Genomic DNA, 19,698 nt, shown 5'->3' on the forward strand with positions numbered 1-19,698 from the left:
TTTGCTACAGGAGATACTATTCCATTTAATTTCTTCCAAGCAAAGAAATCTGTTAATCCAGCTGCTTTTATAACCCAAAATGTAATTCTGATCAGCATTCATAAGATTTAATGTATTTCATATTTTCCCTATGATAAATCTATCTGTCTTTTAGGCAGCAGCTTTGTGATAAGTATTTGCTGAAGGGAGAGATTTCTTTGTGTGCAAGAGCTACCTCTAGTGTTCAAGATGAGCTCCATAAAGTGAATGATGTGTCTCGCTCACTGGAGGCACTTACTATATTGTGCCTGACAATTCAGAGATCACATGTACTTGCTTTCCCAGGACAGTAACGCTCTGAAAAATGTTTTCTTAGACACTAACACATCAGGGCTGTGCACTGGTTTCCTTTTTCACTCTGCTTAGCCATCTTCAAAACAAAAACATTAAGAGATTCTCATGAAGCCGGAAATTCTGGAGGCAGAATATGAGATTTGCTCCCAAGACTAGGCTGTACAAAGCTTGTAGAATGCTTGTCATCTCTCCACAAACAGCTCTTTGTTAATTTTTTTGCACTTGCAATCTCTTCTAAAAATCAAGTGCTTCAGTCAGCAGACTTGTGCTACAGACCTAGTCCTTTCCCATTGTGCAGCACCCGTTGGGGGAAATACTCTGCCTGTCAGCAATAGCAACAGAGGACAGTTTGGACAGGGAACACCTGCAAGTCTCCTCTCCCTGCAGCTTTCTCCTCTGAACACAGCTTGAACTGACACATCAGACAGGAAACGCAATGATGTGATCACATCTCCGCAGTTACCGCAGTTACCCAGATGAGAAGGTCATATGCCCATGTGCAGAGCAGCCTGGTCATCTCAAAAAAGCTGCTGTTACGTACACAATTACCAATCTCTTGTTTCAGTGCTCATATAACGGCTTGGGAATGTACGTAATGTTGTGAGATAGGCCTCACCCTTCACCATGTGCAACAGTTAAGCCTTAAACTTTCATGCAGTTGGTCCCTGATGTATTAGTGTGCAATGTAATAAAATGAGCTTGCCTGAGAAGATATGTCCTTATATGCGATTTCTGTCAGGCTCACGGAGCATGTGTAGGGCATAATCCAAAGCCAATATAAGACAATGGAAAGAATCCATTTCCCAAGGATTACCTTGGGAAAAATCCTTCAGGGAGCCTCTGCGTAAGAGTAACTTGGTGCCTACCAAGCGGCTATGCTTTTATTAAGACAGAGACAAAGGTCATGACTCACCACCATCCTCCTTGCATTTCTGCATGTGCTGTCTGGTGCACCTGTTGGTATGGGATCAACCCCCAAAGGTGCTGTATCACTAAGGGTTCGAGGTGGGAGGTAAGAATCTGTAATTCTGTAGCATTTTTATCATGCTCTTCTGCCAGCCTACACCAATCTTATGGCTTTACTGATGGGGAATATGAACTGTAGCGAACAGTTGTGGCGCGCACACACACATTTTCCTCAGATGCCTATCCTTCTGCTTGCTGGTCACTTCAGAACACAAGCTGCAGAAATGAAAACAACCCAATTCCAAACACGTCCGCTCTTTCGTGAGCAGTGCATGGATAAATTACCTGGCCATTGCTTGCTTATAAAGGATTGGGATCAATCCACAGAATCCTGACATGGAAGCATCCATGTGTGAGTTACACTCCTGACATAAAGGGGTTGCATCAAAGCCTCTGTGTATACGTGCCTATCCAGTAAAGTCAACAGGCAAGGCCCAGAGAAGCTGTAGGCATCTGAGGGAACTGAATGACTTACAGGCTTGCTGAAGCCACAACTTCAAATCAAATTCAGGACAGAACTAACTGGAAGTCATTTTGAGCTGGCAGCTGCTCAGCAGCTAGTGGGAACTGAATGAGATCTCTGTCCAGTTCCCAATAGATAGGTGTCCACATCGGCAAAAGCACTCCCTGCATAAATGTTATTTCTCTACTCACAGAACAAAAGGTCTCACAATGTGTCCATCACTGCGGTGTCCTGGCCTCTTCTGTGGCAGGCTTTGAACAGACACGGAAACCATAGTGACCAAGCCGGTGTTGGAACATATCATAACAGTTCAGCAGAGAATTATCTGTGTTGACAGTGCCTTTTTTTCCTGCAGGAAATCAGGTCAGCACTTCCGAGCAGCCCTGTATTTAAAGCCATGAAAACACAGGCAGCAGGAAGGCCTAGCGGGCAAACGGTTAAATGCCTGGACTCCACTGGAGCTGTTCTTTCCAGCTCAGCTATCGTCTGAAAGGACATCAATACCAAATCTTGCTGCCACCAGATGGTTTGTCTTGCTGTCCAATTAATCAATAACAGCCTCAATTTATAATGAGAGTTACACATTTCCTTACCGAGATCGCATGGTTGCTCAGAGCCAGATAAATTGAGTTGCCCTCTTGTTTTACGTTTTATGATCTTGCGTTGCTTGTTGATTTCCAAACCAACTATGGGGTCACGTTTCAGGTTATGGATCTGCAGGAGGGAAGGGAGGGAGAGAGAAGCAAGTCATGTGAACACCATTACCTAATCAGGAAGGTAACACTTCTTAAGTATTGATTCAGGCAAGCTGTGAAGCTTCTGCTGGTGTTGTGTGCTCCTGTAATTGCCAGCCTAGAAAACACCTGTCTGTCTGGAGTTACAAGAACATTTTGTGTGCATTCCCCTTTATTGGGGCTTAATTCAGTATGGCATCTTGTTATCCTTTTAAAGATCCTGCATCCTGACACCCTTCTAAAGTCTCTGTCCCTAGATCTTCAAGGTCAGAAACTCAAGGACTTTGAGCATCTTTGACATCTTTATCCAGTGCTTCACTGGTGCATAGTGGTTCCCAGACTGTCTCTGAACGACCGGCAAAATGAGATCCAAAACTACTGAAAAGGAAAGACTTATTGTTTCATTTTAGTCACTGGCAAATTATGGTGGTTTGAAATCTGTAATCAGAGACCAGTACCTGCACAGTGTGAAGGGCAGGAAGAGCCAGAGGGGGCTAACACAGGTGCTAGTAGGCTTCTTAGTGCTGCCTATAATACAAGCCAAGGGGCAAAATCCCAAGTCTTTCTTTATGCCTCTAATTGAGGGCAGGGAAAGCTGCAGGCATGCAGCAGCTCTATAAACTGGGCCTGTACTTTAGACCATGACATGTCTTACACGAGTCAGCTCCATCCTTTCCAGTGCTGTGGACCAGCACTCCCTTTTAGGACACCTCTGCTGGCAAGGCACATGGGACAGCACCATTTCCACATAAGTGTGGCAGTGGTTCCTGCTGTGAGTGCAGTGACGTACGCTGACTCTGGGAGGCATTTGGTATCCAGCGGGTTACAGTATCAGTTGTCCCACTTCACCTCAGTTCCTGAATGCTACATGAAAAAAGCTGGTTAAAAAACAGCATCTGGGCCAACTGTGTCTTAATAATTGGCAATGATGTTGCTGTCCCTCCCTGCGACCGGCTTACAAAGCAAGGTTGACTGAGTCTGGGAACTTTGGTTCTAAAGCATCAGCTCTGAGCCCTCCTGAATCTGCAGCACAGGTTACTGAACAAACAAATCTGAAAAAGCACTCGTTTTCACTGAGATCGTCTGGGCCAATACAAAGTTAGCACTCCTTGGTAGGAACATCTACAGAAGAAGAAAAGCTTGGCAGTTGGCGAAACACAGCAAGAAAGCATTATTTAAAGCGTAAGAGGACCCAAGTCATGGGATAGCAGGGCCAAAGCTATTGCTCTGACACTGCAGGATACTTTCCAGGAAAGCACAGACTCCTACCTCCTCTTCTTCTAATGTCTGACAGTCAGCGCAGCACAGCCCCTCTGGGAAAAACAGCTTCATATCCCGGACAGCTATTTGATAGGATTTGGAGCCTGAGAGATAAATACAATGAGAAGATTCTCTCAGGCCATGAATTAAACATTCTCTAGACTTGCACTCATCTTCCTGAGAGATTGATGATGTACAGCTTACTGAAGTAATTGCTTTAAAGGCCAGCTGTTCTGTACAATAATAGCAAACATTTAAAACCATTATATTTAGAATAGTTCCATTGTCTTCTTGGTATTTTGATTCTGCCCTATTATTGCTCACTTTGTTTTTCATGTAAACAACACTTCTTCTATCTCCTAACAGTGTTGTCAAGGGAATCTTGTCAAGGAGCCTCTGAAACTCTTGAAGATCAGCTCCAACCCCCCATTGTTGTTCCCATGCTTCTGGATCACATCACACTAGTCTTACTGAATGGGAAGGAGCTACTGGTTAGGAAAACAAAGGTGCTTAGTAATAATAATGGAAGTCCCAAATATGCTGGTGGCTCCAATTTACAACAGAGTAACAGAAATCAGAATTAGCAGACACTGCTGATAGCAGTATATTATTCTGTTCACCTGTGGTCATGAAAGGTAAATTCAGACTGGAACAGGCAAAGGGGAATAACGTGAGGATCAGGGAAGGAATGGTGAATCATTTGATGAATTAAAACTAAAAGACCTTGGCTTGTTTAGCCCAACATAAAAAAGCTAACAAGAAATCCGATAGCTGTCCATAAATACCTCACGGTGGAAAAGGTCAGAGAAGAAAAAGAACTACTTAAAATTAAAACACAAGAACAAATGTATCCAAACTGGATACGAATATATTTAAGTTAGAAAATGTAAGAAGACTTCTAGCCATCAGAGAAGTGAAGTTCTGGAACAACCATCCAATAGGGGTGAATGCTTCTAAAAGGGAATATATGATGGGGTGCCTGTGAGAGAATTAACTGAACTCAGCAACTTAAGAGGTCCCTCCAGGCTTAGCGTCTGAATATTTCCCTATAAAGCTACCGTGTTATAAAGCTCTGCTCCAAATGTTTTCAGGTTTGTGGGTGGAAAATGTTAGAGAAGGAAAAGTTATTCCTATATAACTGGAGCTCAGACAGATTGTCAATGTGCTGGCACAGGTCCATATTCCTGGGATACAAATACACAAAAGGCGAATATGCTCTAAAATATTATGACTTCTGCAGGCTACACATTCAAAAAATCATGTCATATTGCTCTTAGACCAGTCAGCCACATTTGGGACCTCATAATTCTAGGTATTGTCCTTAATGCAGTAGTTTACAATCCTACGATTGTGTATGTCACCGGTGTATAAGTCATTCTGTATTCTTTATGTCAAATCTTCCATTGGGTAAACCAGCGATGCCACTGCAGATCAGGCACAATTGCTTCCAGAGCAGAAGAGCAACATTTTACATTCACTTTGTTCAAGGCAAAAGTTTGTAAAAGATGCATGTATAAAAGCTCTTTGGGTTCAAGAAAAAGTATTATACATTGATTTCATAAGGCCCAGAAGAGATGGGAAGAGTGCAGATTTACCTCTGCAGTTGAGTCTCAGAGTATTAAAACTGCATTACTCAGTTTGACTGTATCATTGGAATTTGGTCTACATCTTACTTGAATTTCCCTGGTCACTTTGGGAGAAAAAAACACAGCTAGAGTTTGCTTCACTTCAGCAAGATGGCATCTGCTAGAGATCTCCCTTATTTGGGGCAAAACTGGGGGAACTTGGTATTCCCTCCTAAGGAAAGAAAGATATTCTTCCACAGTCTCCCAGATGATCATGCAATGATTAAGCTCCTCCTGCCTAACTTGTCTGCAAATGTTCCTCCCTTACTGGAGGACAAGTTCTTTCAGGGGCAAGCGGTTATGAACACTACTTTCCTTAAGGACAGACTTCTCCTCGGAATAGCAGGCTGGTCAAGGTTCCGTCTTCAGTTTGAATTACTGAGTACATTAGCTACAGCTGTATCCCTTTCCCTGGTACATGTGTAATGAGGGCTTTGTGAGCCAACCATTGAGCTGGCTCTGACATACTAACACATAATCTGGTCTCAGGGGTAGTGCATACAAACGGCGGGTTCCCAACTAATTCATCTGTGTGCCAGCCCCATCTTGGAAGGAAGGAGGGATTTGAAGGGAATCCCTGAGCAAACATCTGAGGGTTTCTCTAACACAGTGAAAACTCTGTGACCTCCCTTGACAGACAGGATGAGACTAAGCCTCCTTTGGTAATATAAACTAGTCTTTAACTGAGTTATGTTAAAGGTGCCCTAGTTCTAACACAGGAATATTAAGTTTTTGATATATGTTAGCCATTCTTAGCCTTGACTGATGAATTCTCATTCTCAAAACAACCTGGATACACAACCATTAATCCTTAAGACCATAAGAAGCAGGGTCTGATAGTGGAATAGTATTGGTTGAGCAGCCCTGAGCATTTCTTTTGTGAAGGTAGATCCTGCTCTTCAGTCACTCTCATGAATGAGATCCTGTAAATAATCACGGTGAAAGGTCTCTCTAGATTTATTCTTGGTCCTAAGTATTAGGATCATATTTGACAAAAAGAGATTCTAAATCAAGTGGTTGATTCTATTCCTCAAACTGTACATGGTGGATACTTCATTCCCTACCAACTCTCCTGAAAAGATCAGATAGGGATGAAAAAGGGGGTGATTTGATAGCACAGAATAGGGTAGAAAAAGCTAATTAATCCAATGTATCTTGAAAGAAAAATTCTTCTGGAACCTGAAGACGTACTGTTCCTGCTAGCTCACCTATGTTTATATGAACTATTGATTTTATCATTGTTATACGCCTGTAACTACAGCACAACCAGCACCACACTGAAGAAAAACACATTACTTAGCGAGCAATGAACTAATGATGCTTAGAAATTTTCATTTACATCCTTCACTCCTCCCTATGGCAATAGCCCAGGTCCCCTCTTGCAATGCCCTTGGTTCTCCATACACCCCTTTCTCTTGCAATATTTCCCATTTTCCCCATCCTCCCCCCCATACTCAGAGCTATCTCTCATCTCCCATCCCACCCTTCCAGCATAGACACTGCAACATCCTAGCTCCCTCCCATTTCCTCTGCCTGCTGCTGGACAGGCAGCAGCATGACCTGTGGCTCAGTGCACTGAGGATGCTGACTAGCTGGTGTGGCTGTGCTGATCTGCCAGCTGGCAAGTGACTATTAGAATGGAAAACAGCTGAGTTGCCCTGCTTTTCTTCAGTGAGAGCATTTTTTGGTCTTCTCTCTCTATCTAGACCTTACAGGAGCCTGATATCATGGAGTCTTTTACCCCTCTGTGAAACCTACCTGCAGTTGGCCAATAGGTTATAAAGTTATCAGAAGGACGCTCACAAAAAGAGAGAAGACAAGCGGGTGCTTGGAGACAATTACAAAGTGACCAAGCAGTCAAGAGACCAAAGGAAGACTGTTCTGGTAGAAGACATATCTGGGACTGTTCTGGGAAGAAATCTTTTTATTTATCTTCTGGGAGAATATTTCATAGCTTGAGACATATTCCGCTCAGCCACCAAGAAAACAATGAGAGCTTTCTAGGGAGTAATGGTCTCTACTGCTTCCCAAAGCTAGACTCGTATTGACAATGCTGGAGGTAACAGGACTTTTTTTTCCCCCCTCATTGGTATATCTGAGTCTTCAGACTTTTCTTTTACAAAAACCTACCATAAAATCCATTTCGGACAGCGTTGATGCCATACTGAGCCCTCCAGAGGAACGGGTCTAGTGCTTGAGCTAGCTTAGGATCCTCTGGCCCCAGTAAATCTAGCAGCTTCTTCACAGCATTTGGTCTCTGAAGACACAGCACAAGGGCAGAGCCTGAGGTAAGGTAGGTACAATGAGCTTCTAAAACAGCAGGATCCTGAAAAGAAATAATGGAAAGAAAACAGGTTGTAATAGTCAGTGTTGGTAAGTGCTGGGAACATCCCAGCTTTTCTTTGGCTGGATTCATCCCTGTTTGAAGCAAACATATCTGTCATTATTCCTTGTTTTCTCTTCTCTTAATATGCTAATGGTCTCTGCAGGCATAGCTTCCAGAGCATATACTATGGTAAGTAATCCAGTATTTGAGTGTGATATTCACCAGGTAATAGAAGGCCCAGTTCCCACCCCGAGTCCACAGAAAGCTAAAGAAAGTTGGGTGTTGAGCTTGTACTATAGTCCTGGTAGCTCATGATTATAGTCCTCAGGGTCTTAGATCAGCCAGTGGTAGTTGGTACACATACAGTTTCAGCAGTAATTTCCTAAAATTCTTTGGTAAGAAAGGAAACAAAATTTTGTTTTTAAAGACAGAAAAGCCTTGTGCTGTGTCATGTTCCGCATATCTACATATGCTAGGCACCAGAGGTGGAGTTCATTTTCAGTGGATAAGAACACAAATAAATTGCTACTCTGCAGTTAGCCATTACTCTCACCTTCTCACCTGGAGAAAGCACTCTGTGTAAAGATCAAGATATTTTCTGCTTGGGAAAAGTACAGTAGAGACAGTAATACTATAACACATAACAACAACTGATTATGTCAAACAGCCAGATTGGTTCTTTTCTTAAACCACTTCTAAATTGTTTATGGAAGTATTGTCAGTGATTAAAGATCTTAGAGATGAATGAAAATCAGATATTGTTGCTATGATCACAGTGAAGAAGGAGGATTCCTATCTGAAAAATTCTGCACAGCGTCCACAAGGCAATGCTAAGAATATCAGTTGAACACTGCCTATAAACTATTCTACATCACTACCATGGATTGGCTGCTATTATTTATTCTAACGCTCTCTTCAAAAGAAACGTTAAAAAATTCTCAATGGCTTCTGCAACCCGGAGAGCTTCTAAGGACTGAACAGTTGCCTGTAGTGGAGAGAGAAGGGTGTGTCATAGCCTGCTCAGGAAGAGAGAAAATGCTATTGCTCAATCATAGGATCAAAGGATGTGCTGAAATCATTTTCAGGCTTACATAATTGCACATTGAAGACACGTAATGTTGCAAACATGACACCTCTGAACACTTCATTGAATACTTTTGATGCTTTCTCTGGTTCAGGAATGTAGCAACTACTAATATTGTGTTACAGGAATTTGCTGTTTTGTGTTAGAATAGAACTTTCTCCTTTGCCTATCTCAATTGGCTTTACAAAGCTTTGACCTATTTATTGAAACCAAGACTAATATCACACATGGGAATCATCCCAACAACAAGGACAAGACATCAGACTAAAGACTCTTTCCCTTAGGGGGTACAGAGAAAGGTGCAAGGAAGACCATAATGAGTAACCTGCAAATTGCCCATAGGGAAAGTTTCTTCCTGACCTAAAGCAATTTGTGATCAGTCATCACTTTGCAGCACAGAAGTCTGTATCCCTTATCCTAGCTAGACAGTCTCAGCCATTGCTGTCTCATTTACTGGGTCAAAGAACGTTTTTCTCATAAATGCTTCTCTGCACTGAACTTCTCTTCTTTTAGGAAAATACCATTACTGATATCATGGCATTTAAAAGAAGCATTTCTCTTAGGAGAGAATCTTCTTCCTTGCCTTGTGGTTAATCACACTGACTTGGACTGGGAAGCAAAGAAGCCTGACTAGAATCAAGGAAAAGAAGGGAGGTTCTCTGGTATAGCTTATGTAAAATGTAAGACCAGGTAACTGTAATGGTCTCTTCCTAGTCCTAAAACCTATCAACCTGTGGACACTAACACATCACCAGGGCTGCTAGCAAGGTTCCTAACTGCAGGAATAGGGGAAGATTACAACTTGATCGAGCCAATCCACAACAGCATCGCTCTTCCTCTGAATGACTAAGGGTAGGGCTCAGCCCCACTGCAGGAATTTGAGAAGCAGAAGTAGTCTCTCTTGTCAGCTCACACGTCCAGTCAGGGTTCCCTATGCTACTTCCAGAAGACAGTGGCATTGCATACAGTTTGGACGGCTTTATGAAAGGATGGACGGAGCTAGAAACTGGAAAGAAAAGAGAGTGGCTACATTTCACAGTATATGGTTTGCTTTCATCTCTTGCTCCAGTTGTGATGCGAGTAGTGGGAGGTGAAGCCAATACTGATGCTGGCAGCAGTACTAGCAGCTCCTGAAACAAAGGCGAGAGCAGCGTAACCTCCAGTGCAGAGGAGCCATACGGAAGGGTTTCAGCATCAGTGTTACAAGATCAGCATTTACAGGGTTGAGACTGAGGAAAGCATGCAAGGCTTGGTCCATATGTGTGACAGTGCAAAACCATGGGTGACCTGGAGCACTTGAGAGGTGTCCTCTTCAGCATTCAATATCTATAGAGGGCTGTGGGTTCAGAAGTTTTGCAACTGCTTTTAAGGCTCAAGGTAAGACACGCTCTGCAGATGGTGGGCAGTCCACACCAGGCTTGGGATCGATCACGTGCAAACTTTTCTACTACTGAACCTTTCATTTGTGAAATACCCTTTTCTTGTTGCAGTTCCATCCGTGTGGACATATGGATAGGGTGAAAGCAATGGAAAACAGAAGTATGATCAGGGTCAAGAATGCTCTGGAATAAGGAGGCATGTAAAATGAAAGATTCCCTTTTTGATTTCACAGAAGGAAGGACCTCCCTGCCCTGCGGCTAGATTCCAGCTTCTAGAGGGCAGTATAATTTCATACACTAGTTAGGGTCAGGACTACAGAAACAGTGAGCTCAAAACAAGGAGGCTCAGGATAGGGCACTTGGCCGGGGCTGAAAGAAAATTGTTTGCCCTCCAGACTTTGTCCCTAACGTATTGTGTGCGCCATGGTAAATTTCTCTATCTTGGTTTCTTTTCCAAGTGTTGTCTGTTCAGCCTGTAAACACGGCTGGGCAGAGATGTTTCTCATATACTTGTGCGGCTCACAACACTCTGGGATCTTGATTTCAACTAAGAATGAGTGATTACAATAACTAGCAACTGCTGTACCAGCAACAAGAGACGAATTTGTAGGCCAGAGAGTGATATAATGAGTGAGAAGCACAAGGAAAGGTAGCAGGTACCCAGGGCAGAACGCTGCCAAGGGGCAGCAAAGCAGCCAAGGCCCTGCTGACTATTTTCTTTAAGCAAAGCCTTGGAAAGTCAGGCTTGTTGCACATGTTTCCACCGACGGTAAGGTCAGGGTGTCCAGCATAGCAGCTGCAGGCTGCTTCTTCCTGCCCCCTGCATCTTAAAAGGCGTCAGGAGCAGCCCAGCTCTGCCTCCCTATGCTCCACATGGAAAAGTTAGCAACGCCTGCGCTGCAGAGAAACTCTAGGCCAGCGCTGTATGTTCTATATAGCTTACAGACAACAGCATATTCAGCTTGTTGGCTGAACCCAACCACGGTTATTTACTCATTTCAATTTTTGAAGAGATGAAACCATGGGGGGAAAAACCCTGTTTGATTCAGCTGCGTCGCTTCATTCAGCCCTACAGGTTTTCACTCCTCTTTTTTTCATCTTTTAAAAGCACCAGAGTATGGCAATTTTCAAGATAAAAACATTTGCAAGAGAAAATCTTACCATTTTATTAAAAAATATGGAAATAAAATACTTCAAGACGGCCTTTGTTTTTATATCATATGAAACCATTCATTGATTTCGACCCAAATCTGTTCTCACTCACGTTCCTCCCAAACTGCATTTCTTAGTAGTAGGTTATAAATTGAAAACCATTGGCTCAATCCGGATGTTTTCCTGCTGCACCCGAAAACGCAAAATGATCCATGAGACAGCTCCATTCTTCAGCTGATTTGTTATGTAAGAGTTGCGATACAAGTTGTGAGACTTGTCAGTCCTCCCATCTCATGGAAATATAGGACAAAGGAAACCTTGGGATATCACTTACTTTGCATAATTGCCCAAGAAAAATGTACAGAAAAGTTTCACAGGCTGTATCGTGATAAAAGAAATGTTTAGATGTGGATGAAGAGCTTCAGCATGTCATAATGAACTGCAAGATGTCTGTTCTGTATAATACAAAGCAAACCCTTTTTTGCTGAAAACGCCTGTTATTTAAAAAAAATACACATATAATCCACTTATCCAAGTAGTCACCAGGACTTTTCTTTGGGAGCGGAAAATAGTGATGACAATTTCAGAAAAAGTTTCAAAAGCACTGGATATAACATATCAACATTCATTTGACTCCATGTCAGAAACAGCTGCAAAAGTTAAATACTGTTTCTGTTAGAAAGAACATTAAAAAAAAAAGATTTTTTTCCAAAGCTTTTGAACAGTGCTTTTAGATTTAAGTAGCAAAGCTGTTTTTTCTCTGTTTCAGCAAATGTGTAAACTGTGAGTGAAGGACTACATTGTTTCTATCTGCTACTGATGGCATCAGTGAGCCAATGTGATTTCTTTCTGATACATCCTCACACCCAGTCTAGACTCTACCAGCCAAAAGATACCATTATTTACATCCTGCCTCCACACTGTCTTCAAATCCTGTCCTTGCTGATACCTGAGCAGCTGCAGCAGGACTGCACATGTGCAGCGGACTGGAATTCAGTGAGCAATTCTGCTGATGCACACAAAGAGGAGGTTCTGGCTGTGCAATGGCTCTGGAGGACTAACAGGATTAAAAAGGAGCAAAACTGTTCTTCAGCTTCTGCAGTTAGAATTATAGGACAGGACTGGAGGGAATCCACCAGGTTATTGAGTCCAGTGACCTGCTACCACAAGCAATCATATCAGGTAATCCCCAAAGCAATGATCAGGTCCTATGTTAAATTCAAACTTTCTAGCTAGCAGCCACAATTGTGAATCTGCTGGGTAAGTGCAGAAAGGAGGTACAACCTCTACAGGCAGCTTTCCCTCTGCGAGCCATCCCTTCTCACAATCCAAAGGCTATCTCAGGTCATGGTGAGGACTGAGAAGGCAGTGTCAGCTCCATTTAGTTCATCGTTATTTTTATTATTATTATTAATCTTCAGATAAAAAGTATTATTGTGACTCTTGTGATTAGATAACCTCAGCAAATAGCAGTATTTAAGATGAAAATGGAATCACATTTCTGAAATCATGTTGCTGAGGATATTTGTCAACATGCATGTAAATAACACATTTGAAAGAGGAAAGGGATGCCAGGTAGCCTTGTGATCCAGCGAAAAAACCTAAAATCTGTTATCAAGTATTATGTACATAAAAGCAAATGGAAGGGGCATATCGCAGAGCACATGGGAGCTTTGTAGAGATTTCAGTGGATTTTGGGTCAGACTCAAGCTGAGAAGGAAACAGAGAATGCTGAACAGAATTTCCAGAAGGATTTGACACACTGGCTCCATGTTCTTCAACAGAAGCTGCTATATTTCAGTAGTTTGTCTCCTTCTTAAGAGCTCCATTTAAAAAACAGCATTTTATCCAATTGTCCCCTAGACTGAGAAACAGATCCACAATGAGCACCGCTTCAATTTAAATGCTTTATATGAAGTTCAGCTGTGAAAAAAGATTCTGCCCCCACAAGCTGCTACTGTTAAAACCCCCACCTATTTTCAAAATAACCCAGTCCATGAAGCACGCTGAGGCTTTTTGAAAATCTACCTACTTATCCGGGGAGCTGAGCCCTTTTCAACCCTCATGAGTGAAAGACTTTCAGATGTGTGCTACAAATAAGGAGGAGCCCCTGTTCAGCAGAAAGCATTTCCTACTGTCCATTCCCGCTTGCCAAAGGCAGTCTATTATCTCTGTTTTCTCACTTTCAAAACCTGCTTTTTTTCCATGAACAAAAAAACAATACTCTGTAATTTTTAAACTCATTAGTCACCAGTTCTTCAAAGAAACTACATCAGTGCTCAACAGCTGCTCTAGTGTGCTAGAAAAATCCAAAAACAAGTAAAAAAAAAAAATGAAACAACCTCTCTCCAAATTTACCCTGCAAATATATAGATAGATAGATACACACACACACACATACATACATATATATATACACACATTACTTTTTAGGGTAGACACTGGATTTTTTTATATTTTTTGTTTCAGATGATCAACTAATAATATTTCTGTTTAATCATATGATTAAAAAAATGTATTGTAAAGCATTTCCCCAGTAACTGTACTAGCCACTGCATCCCTCTTAATAGTGATTTGTAAATATTTAAAAATCAGATGCTTTTGCCCCATTTCTTTGCTATCATGCAGAAGGTATTCCTTCTTCCTGATTGCTGGTTATGTTAGAGCGCTACCTTCCTGTCTTCTTCTGCGAGACTATTAAAAAATTCTATATTTGTCATAAACTCTCCCAACTTAACCCAAAAGCAACATCTATTATCAAAACCTGTTCTCTGTAGAAGTGAATTGCTTGAATATCTTCCTGGAAACAATCACATAACAAAGATTTTTTCAAGAAAAAAATCTAACTCCTAAAATGCTCAGCTTTCAGTGTCCTGGCTTTTACAATATCTTTACACTAGATTTCCTGTCACCATAGATTCTTTCATATTAGGCAAAAATGAATTTCTGATGTTATAAAAGAACAGAAACATAATTCTATTTTTAGCTAAAAAAAGCCATAACAGCCCATGCTTTAAAAATCCTCTTCTATTGGAAATGAGAGCAGCCCAATTTTCTCACTTTGCAGGCCATTTTTAAAGGCTTGTGAACACATGCTCCTGGAATAGCGATTCAGCTGTATATGTAATATAATATCAAAACATAACAGGGCTCAAGAGGTATATATGCTCCGGTAGTGCTAAGAGCGTTTCCCAGCTTCCGGTTTAAATGCGTGGAAGGAAAACCAGGCATATGTGCAGGGAGTGCAGTACGCTCCTAAAGGTGCCCTGCCTGCAATGACTGTGGGGAAGAAACAACGGACACCTGCTTCACAGTTAAGAATCAGCATTGTAAATTAGCAACTAAACAGATTCCTGGGAGGTCTGCATTTCCCATACCTTCAGAACTTTTCTTTTAGAGAAACCTGGCGTGTTTCTTTATATCAGGCAATAAAAGAAACTGTTGCCATGTCAGCTTTCTTTATATCTGACACCAGTGCAGAGCTGATTCTATATAGCTCACCTCTGACAATAGGCAGAAATCCTGGAAAGGAATTTTTGGGTTTTTTTCAGGAATGAATTATTCAACACTTACCACATTTCCCCATTCTAAACCCAACTATAGTCATAGATCTGCCCCCCCCCTCTTTTTTTTTAAACAAACCTGCTTCATTTCAGAAGAAAGGAGTCCTAAGGCAACATCTGGTTCCAGGTTTGTGTGTTTCATCCCAACCACACTGAATTTTTCTAGGTCTAGTTTTCGGAGGATCCTAGCAAGGCTACGGGTCCAGGCACCAGGTTTGATCAGCAACACTGTGCAAAGAACCTGGGCTCCTGTAACAAAGCACAATAATGAAACCCAAAGCTGCTCCTAAAAACAGAGATAAAACATACAGCAATATCAGTTTACTACTCGGGACAGGCATCTATAGAACTGGACTACCTAACAGCTGGTATGTGGGTCACAGAAACTTGAGTGAATCAAACAAGTCCATAAAAAAGATGTGGATATAGCTTGTCTTTTCAGTTAAAAATATACATCTAGAACAGTCAGGTGTTAAAATATCTTTTGTTTTGCAGGAAATCTGCTCTCCGAGTCCAAAAGGTTTATCTGCAAGGTCCGTAGAATAAGACTCAATCCTTTGTATTATATATGAATGTTTTAAACATGATAAAATATTCTCTTTTCCATTTTTCATGCAAACTGTAGTGATTATGCGATGTAATCCTTAAGGCAGCTATCAATTTCTTATTCCTTAATTTCTTGGAGTCTTGTATCTGCTACAGATAGGTTTCAGAGAAGCACTAACAAGTACAACAGGCCTCAGGTAATGTTACCAAACTTATTATGAACTGAATTCTGTTTATTAAAACTGAAATTTCAGTAAAAATTTTTTGTTTTTGACAAAGCTCTCCCAACTGGGTTGCCAGCCAGGCTCAGTGTGCTATGAGAACCAGAAAACAAAATCGACCAAGATAGTTTTGCTGTCTGATGCTATAAAACGTATGAAAGAGCAGAAAACACAAACATTTCATGTTTAAATGACAACATTTTCAAATTATTAGTTTCAGTAATGTAAAGTACTGTATTACTGGGAATACAGATAAGATTTTATCCTAATAACATCCTTTGAAGATTTATTGGTAATTGTAGTGTTGGAACCAGTCAGCTAGGACCCATTAACTGCTGTTGCCTAACCATGTCAATTAGCATGAAGCATGAGGTAACAGGATTGCAGGCTGCTAAATTTGATCCATGACTATCTATTTGTGTACATAAAATGTCATTTTATGTTTCCTGTACACCGCATTACTAATTATACAGATGTCAATGCACTGAAGCATCAACAATGCTACATATAATTTGATGCATACTGTTATTTTCAATTGGCAAGAGGCATGTTGCTGATTCATGACAGAGAAATCTGGGATCAAATATAAAAAGCAAGAATACTGCTCCCCATTTGATATCAGAACTTAACCCTTATCCTGCTGGGAGATCTCCTATTTTCTTTACATCGTTCTTGAACTGAAAGGTTTAAATGCCATAGCAACAGCCTGTAAGTGCAGCAGCAAGCCTCTTGGATCCACTCAGCTGCTAGCATACAGAATGCAATCTAAATTGTATACTGTTACATAAGTGTTCATTGTCCTCAAGATGTTTTATTCACCATCTGCTATGTTTCTGAGCAAACATTCTCATTCTTGTGGTACATGAATCACCACTATAGATGCTGCATATTTATGTACTTCAAGAGAGATTTGTCTTATCTCACTTTGCCATCTTGGTCTGGATAAAGACAAGTGTCTAACATAGGTAGGCCACTCTAGGGTTTGCCCTCTAGGGTTGGTTTTCTCTCCTCTGTGACTATAAGCAACTATAGTTGGATAAAATATCTCTAACCACCAATGGAACAGTCTCTACTGATCAGGAATTACCAGAGAGGCCTGATTGGCAGCCCTCAAAAATGCCTGCTTTCCACCTTCAGTTCTGTCTGTTTTGTGGCCTTTCCAGGTCTGCCCACGTTTTCTGGTCTTTGTTATGTTTTTCTACTCCACAGTACTTTTAGATACCTTCCTCAAAGCCAATGTTTTTTCCCCAAAAAAGTATTTACATAAGTTTTGATTGCATAGGGTACTAGACTCACACTGCTGTGTTTATTTTATATACCATTTACATACCATATTTCAGTGGTATGTATGTGGTTTAAAATCAGTATAATCTCAAGAGAAGCAAATACCAGATTTCCTGGCATGTTTGGGAAAGAAAATGTATATCACTATATCACTGCCTGTTTCAAGCCTAAGGAAAAGTTTGGTATACTCCTTTTGCTTAGTTTTTGCTGATTCTTCTAGGTGAAGGGGTTCCACAAATGCCTTGACAAACCCATATTTTTCAATTTGCCCTTCTCTCACCTGCTTGCAAGTAGGTGAACAGTGATTCCACATGGCACCTCCAGGTCTCTCCCGCTAAATAATAAAAGCAGATATATTTGGGTAAGAGATATGCATGTTCTGGGATGATAATTTGAGAATACTACCACCAGCTCTATGTAATGCAACTAGCATTGCTATGATGTACTCTTGTTTTAAAATATTATACTGGGACCCACACCGCTTGATTTCAGACATGGTGGGAATTCAGATGTACTGGGAGATCCTGGGAATTGCAGTAATTATCACTTCTCCAGTCAGCCCAATGGCATATGCTGAAAAGGACTACAAGCGCTGAAGTATGTCGGTTTGTTTCTCAGTTACCTTTTCTGTGCATTTCAGGCATATATTGGCAAAAGAGGTTTTAAGCTACCTTTGCGTTCCCAATATTTCACAGTCAAATTGGAAGCTATCTGGTTTCTGGTATAAGCCTGAGAAGCCCAAGACTGTGTTTTATTTTTCCCCCTCACTCTTGAAAGCAAAGGACTGTATATTCTGACTGCACACTTAGTGAAGATCTGCTGGTCAGCCCTTTTCCCAGCTCTGCTGATAAAACCTCACTGACCTTCCCCAAACAGCCAAGAATGATCACTTCAGTAGTTCCTTATAAGAGCAGAGCAGTGTAAAAGAAGTCAGGTGTAAGTGAGCTTTTATGACAAAAGCCCATATAAAAATGTTTCCTTCAGTCTAACGTGAAACCTGTAGTGACTTGGAAAGGAGAGAAAAATTTAAGGCAGTTCAAGGCACATGTGAATTGAGAAGATATCTACTGGGATGCAATGTGGAGAAGCTTGCATCAGATTGGTAAAGGACATCCTTTTCTGGAGATCTTAATTGGCAAGTTTAACCAGTGTGAAACGCAAGGTAGATAGCAGAAAAGTGAAATCTGTCTGTCAAAACAAAGCCATTACCATTCTTTTGTATTCATTACTGTCTGAAATCCATGTATTTCTATTTCCCAGAGCACTGTATCTGGAAGTTATCTAGCCAAAGCGTCCTTTCCTTTTAATGATACCTTGCTTTGTTTCTACATGTCTGTCTGTCTTTCTGCTGGAATAATAAGAGCGAAAATAAAAGGCAGAACCAGCTCTGAGGTCCTTGCCTTATAGCCTTTTAGCTCACATCCTCACAGCACCATTTTTTTTCTTTAGCGTTGGGGTTACCTGAAAGAACTCCTAGGAAACGTAAAGTGCCTGGTGGCTTGGGTGGTGCTGTAATGCAATGGAGAGAGCCCCTGACTGAGATTGAGGAAAAGTGCATTCTGCTCTGATTTCTGTCACTTACCTGCTGGGCCACAGTGACCAAATTATTTCACCTCTCTGGGCTTCAATTGCCTACTCTGTAAAACATACTGAAACTTATCTTCTTTGAGGTCTACAACTGAAAAGTGCCACAAAAGAGCTGGGATTATTCTTTTAGCCTCTATTCCAAACCAACTCTAGATAGATTGTCCAGGCAAGCAGGGAAGAATTGTGTAGAAGAAAAAAGGGCCAGTATTTAGATGACCCTGGTGATACTACCACCTTCCCCTAGCACCAAGTGGACTCATCTGGCCTTTTCTTCCCAAGTGCACAGGATTACAATGTCTAACCAAAGGCCTACTAATCCCATGTTGATGACTGACAAAGGATGTAGAGTTGTATTTTTTCGTTCTATTTTAAGAATAAAAAATTATTTGTTTTTACCTACGGGACAACTAGCACATATTTCTGATCTTACCTTCAGCCCTGGACCTCTTGCCAGGTGGTGGCAGGTACTTCATAGCAGGGCGGTGTTCTGCATCTGTAACATGAAAGAGAAGTGTTTGCATGGATTGACAGTTGGAGGACCTTCACTGTTTGGTGGAGGGGGGAGGGAAAGGTAATTATATTTAGTTGGGGGGACAGGGATGCTGAGCTTTGAGTAGCTGAAAAATACTGAAAAGCTTTTCTCAAAAACAAAGACACCCCTTCCTTCCAAAACAACATCAAAAACAGAAAGACAAAATGAAATGGCTTTATAAAAAGGGTAGTGCAGGGTGCTGGAGCCTCAGTCAAAAGTACTGTCTATGTTTCTGTGTTCTTGACAATGGCTTAGGTGGGAAAGGCTGGCACTATGACTACCACCTCCCTCAACAAGCTCATCTTAGAGCTCGGCATTTTTCTTATCCTGGCTTTTGGTCTCAAGATAACTTCAATTAAGGGCAGCACTGCATGAATAGAGTTAGAGTTTAATGTAGTAACTGGGGATGTTTGATACCTTCTCTTTTTTGGAGACCTCCTCTTCTTGCTCTCCAATCTCTTACATAAAACACATACATATTTCACTGTCAGATCTACCTTTTGTGAGAACAGAATGAGTATCTTTCTCCTGCCACCATCACATTCTCTTCTTTCTATTCAGTAAAGCCAGTTTGTTATTCTGCACTACATAAGCACTGGGTGTTTGACACAGGCATATAAGTTTGTGCTGACAACAAAGGACC

The 19,698-nt window shown here is 41.3% G+C and overlaps 1 protein-coding gene across 18 annotated transcripts in view; it reads right to left on the reverse strand.

Moving 5' to 3' along the window:
* DNAAF8 (dynein axonemal assembly factor 8) overlaps window positions 1–19,698 on the reverse strand; it is a 102,872-nt gene that overhangs the window by 9,751 nt on the left and 73,423 nt on the right. For 17 of the 18 annotated variants that reach the window (XM_068908042.1, XM_068908041.1, XM_068908029.1 and 14 more), the window contains 6 exons: window positions 18,954–19,016; window positions 17,217–17,270; window positions 14,965–15,134; window positions 7,512–7,707; window positions 3,766–3,860; window positions 2,356–2,476 (listed from right to left, as the gene is read on the reverse strand). In XM_068908042.1, the coding sequence (XP_068764143.1) occupies window positions 2,356–2,476; window positions 3,766–3,860; window positions 7,512–7,707; window positions 14,965–15,134; window positions 17,217–17,270; window positions 18,954–19,016 (699 nt within the window). Of the gene's footprint in view, window positions 1–2,355; window positions 2,477–3,765; window positions 3,861–3,987; window positions 4,062–7,274; window positions 7,708–14,964; window positions 15,135–17,216; window positions 17,271–18,953; window positions 19,017–19,698 lie in introns of those variants that run through there. The other variant, XR_011134624.1, reaches the window with a different exon arrangement.

This window comes from Struthio camelus, chromosome 15 (assembly GCF_040807025.1).
Source record: "Struthio camelus isolate bStrCam1 chromosome 15, bStrCam1.hap1, whole genome shotgun sequence".
NCBI classification, from domain to species: domain Eukaryota; kingdom Metazoa; phylum Chordata; class Aves; order Struthioniformes; family Struthionidae; genus Struthio; species Struthio camelus.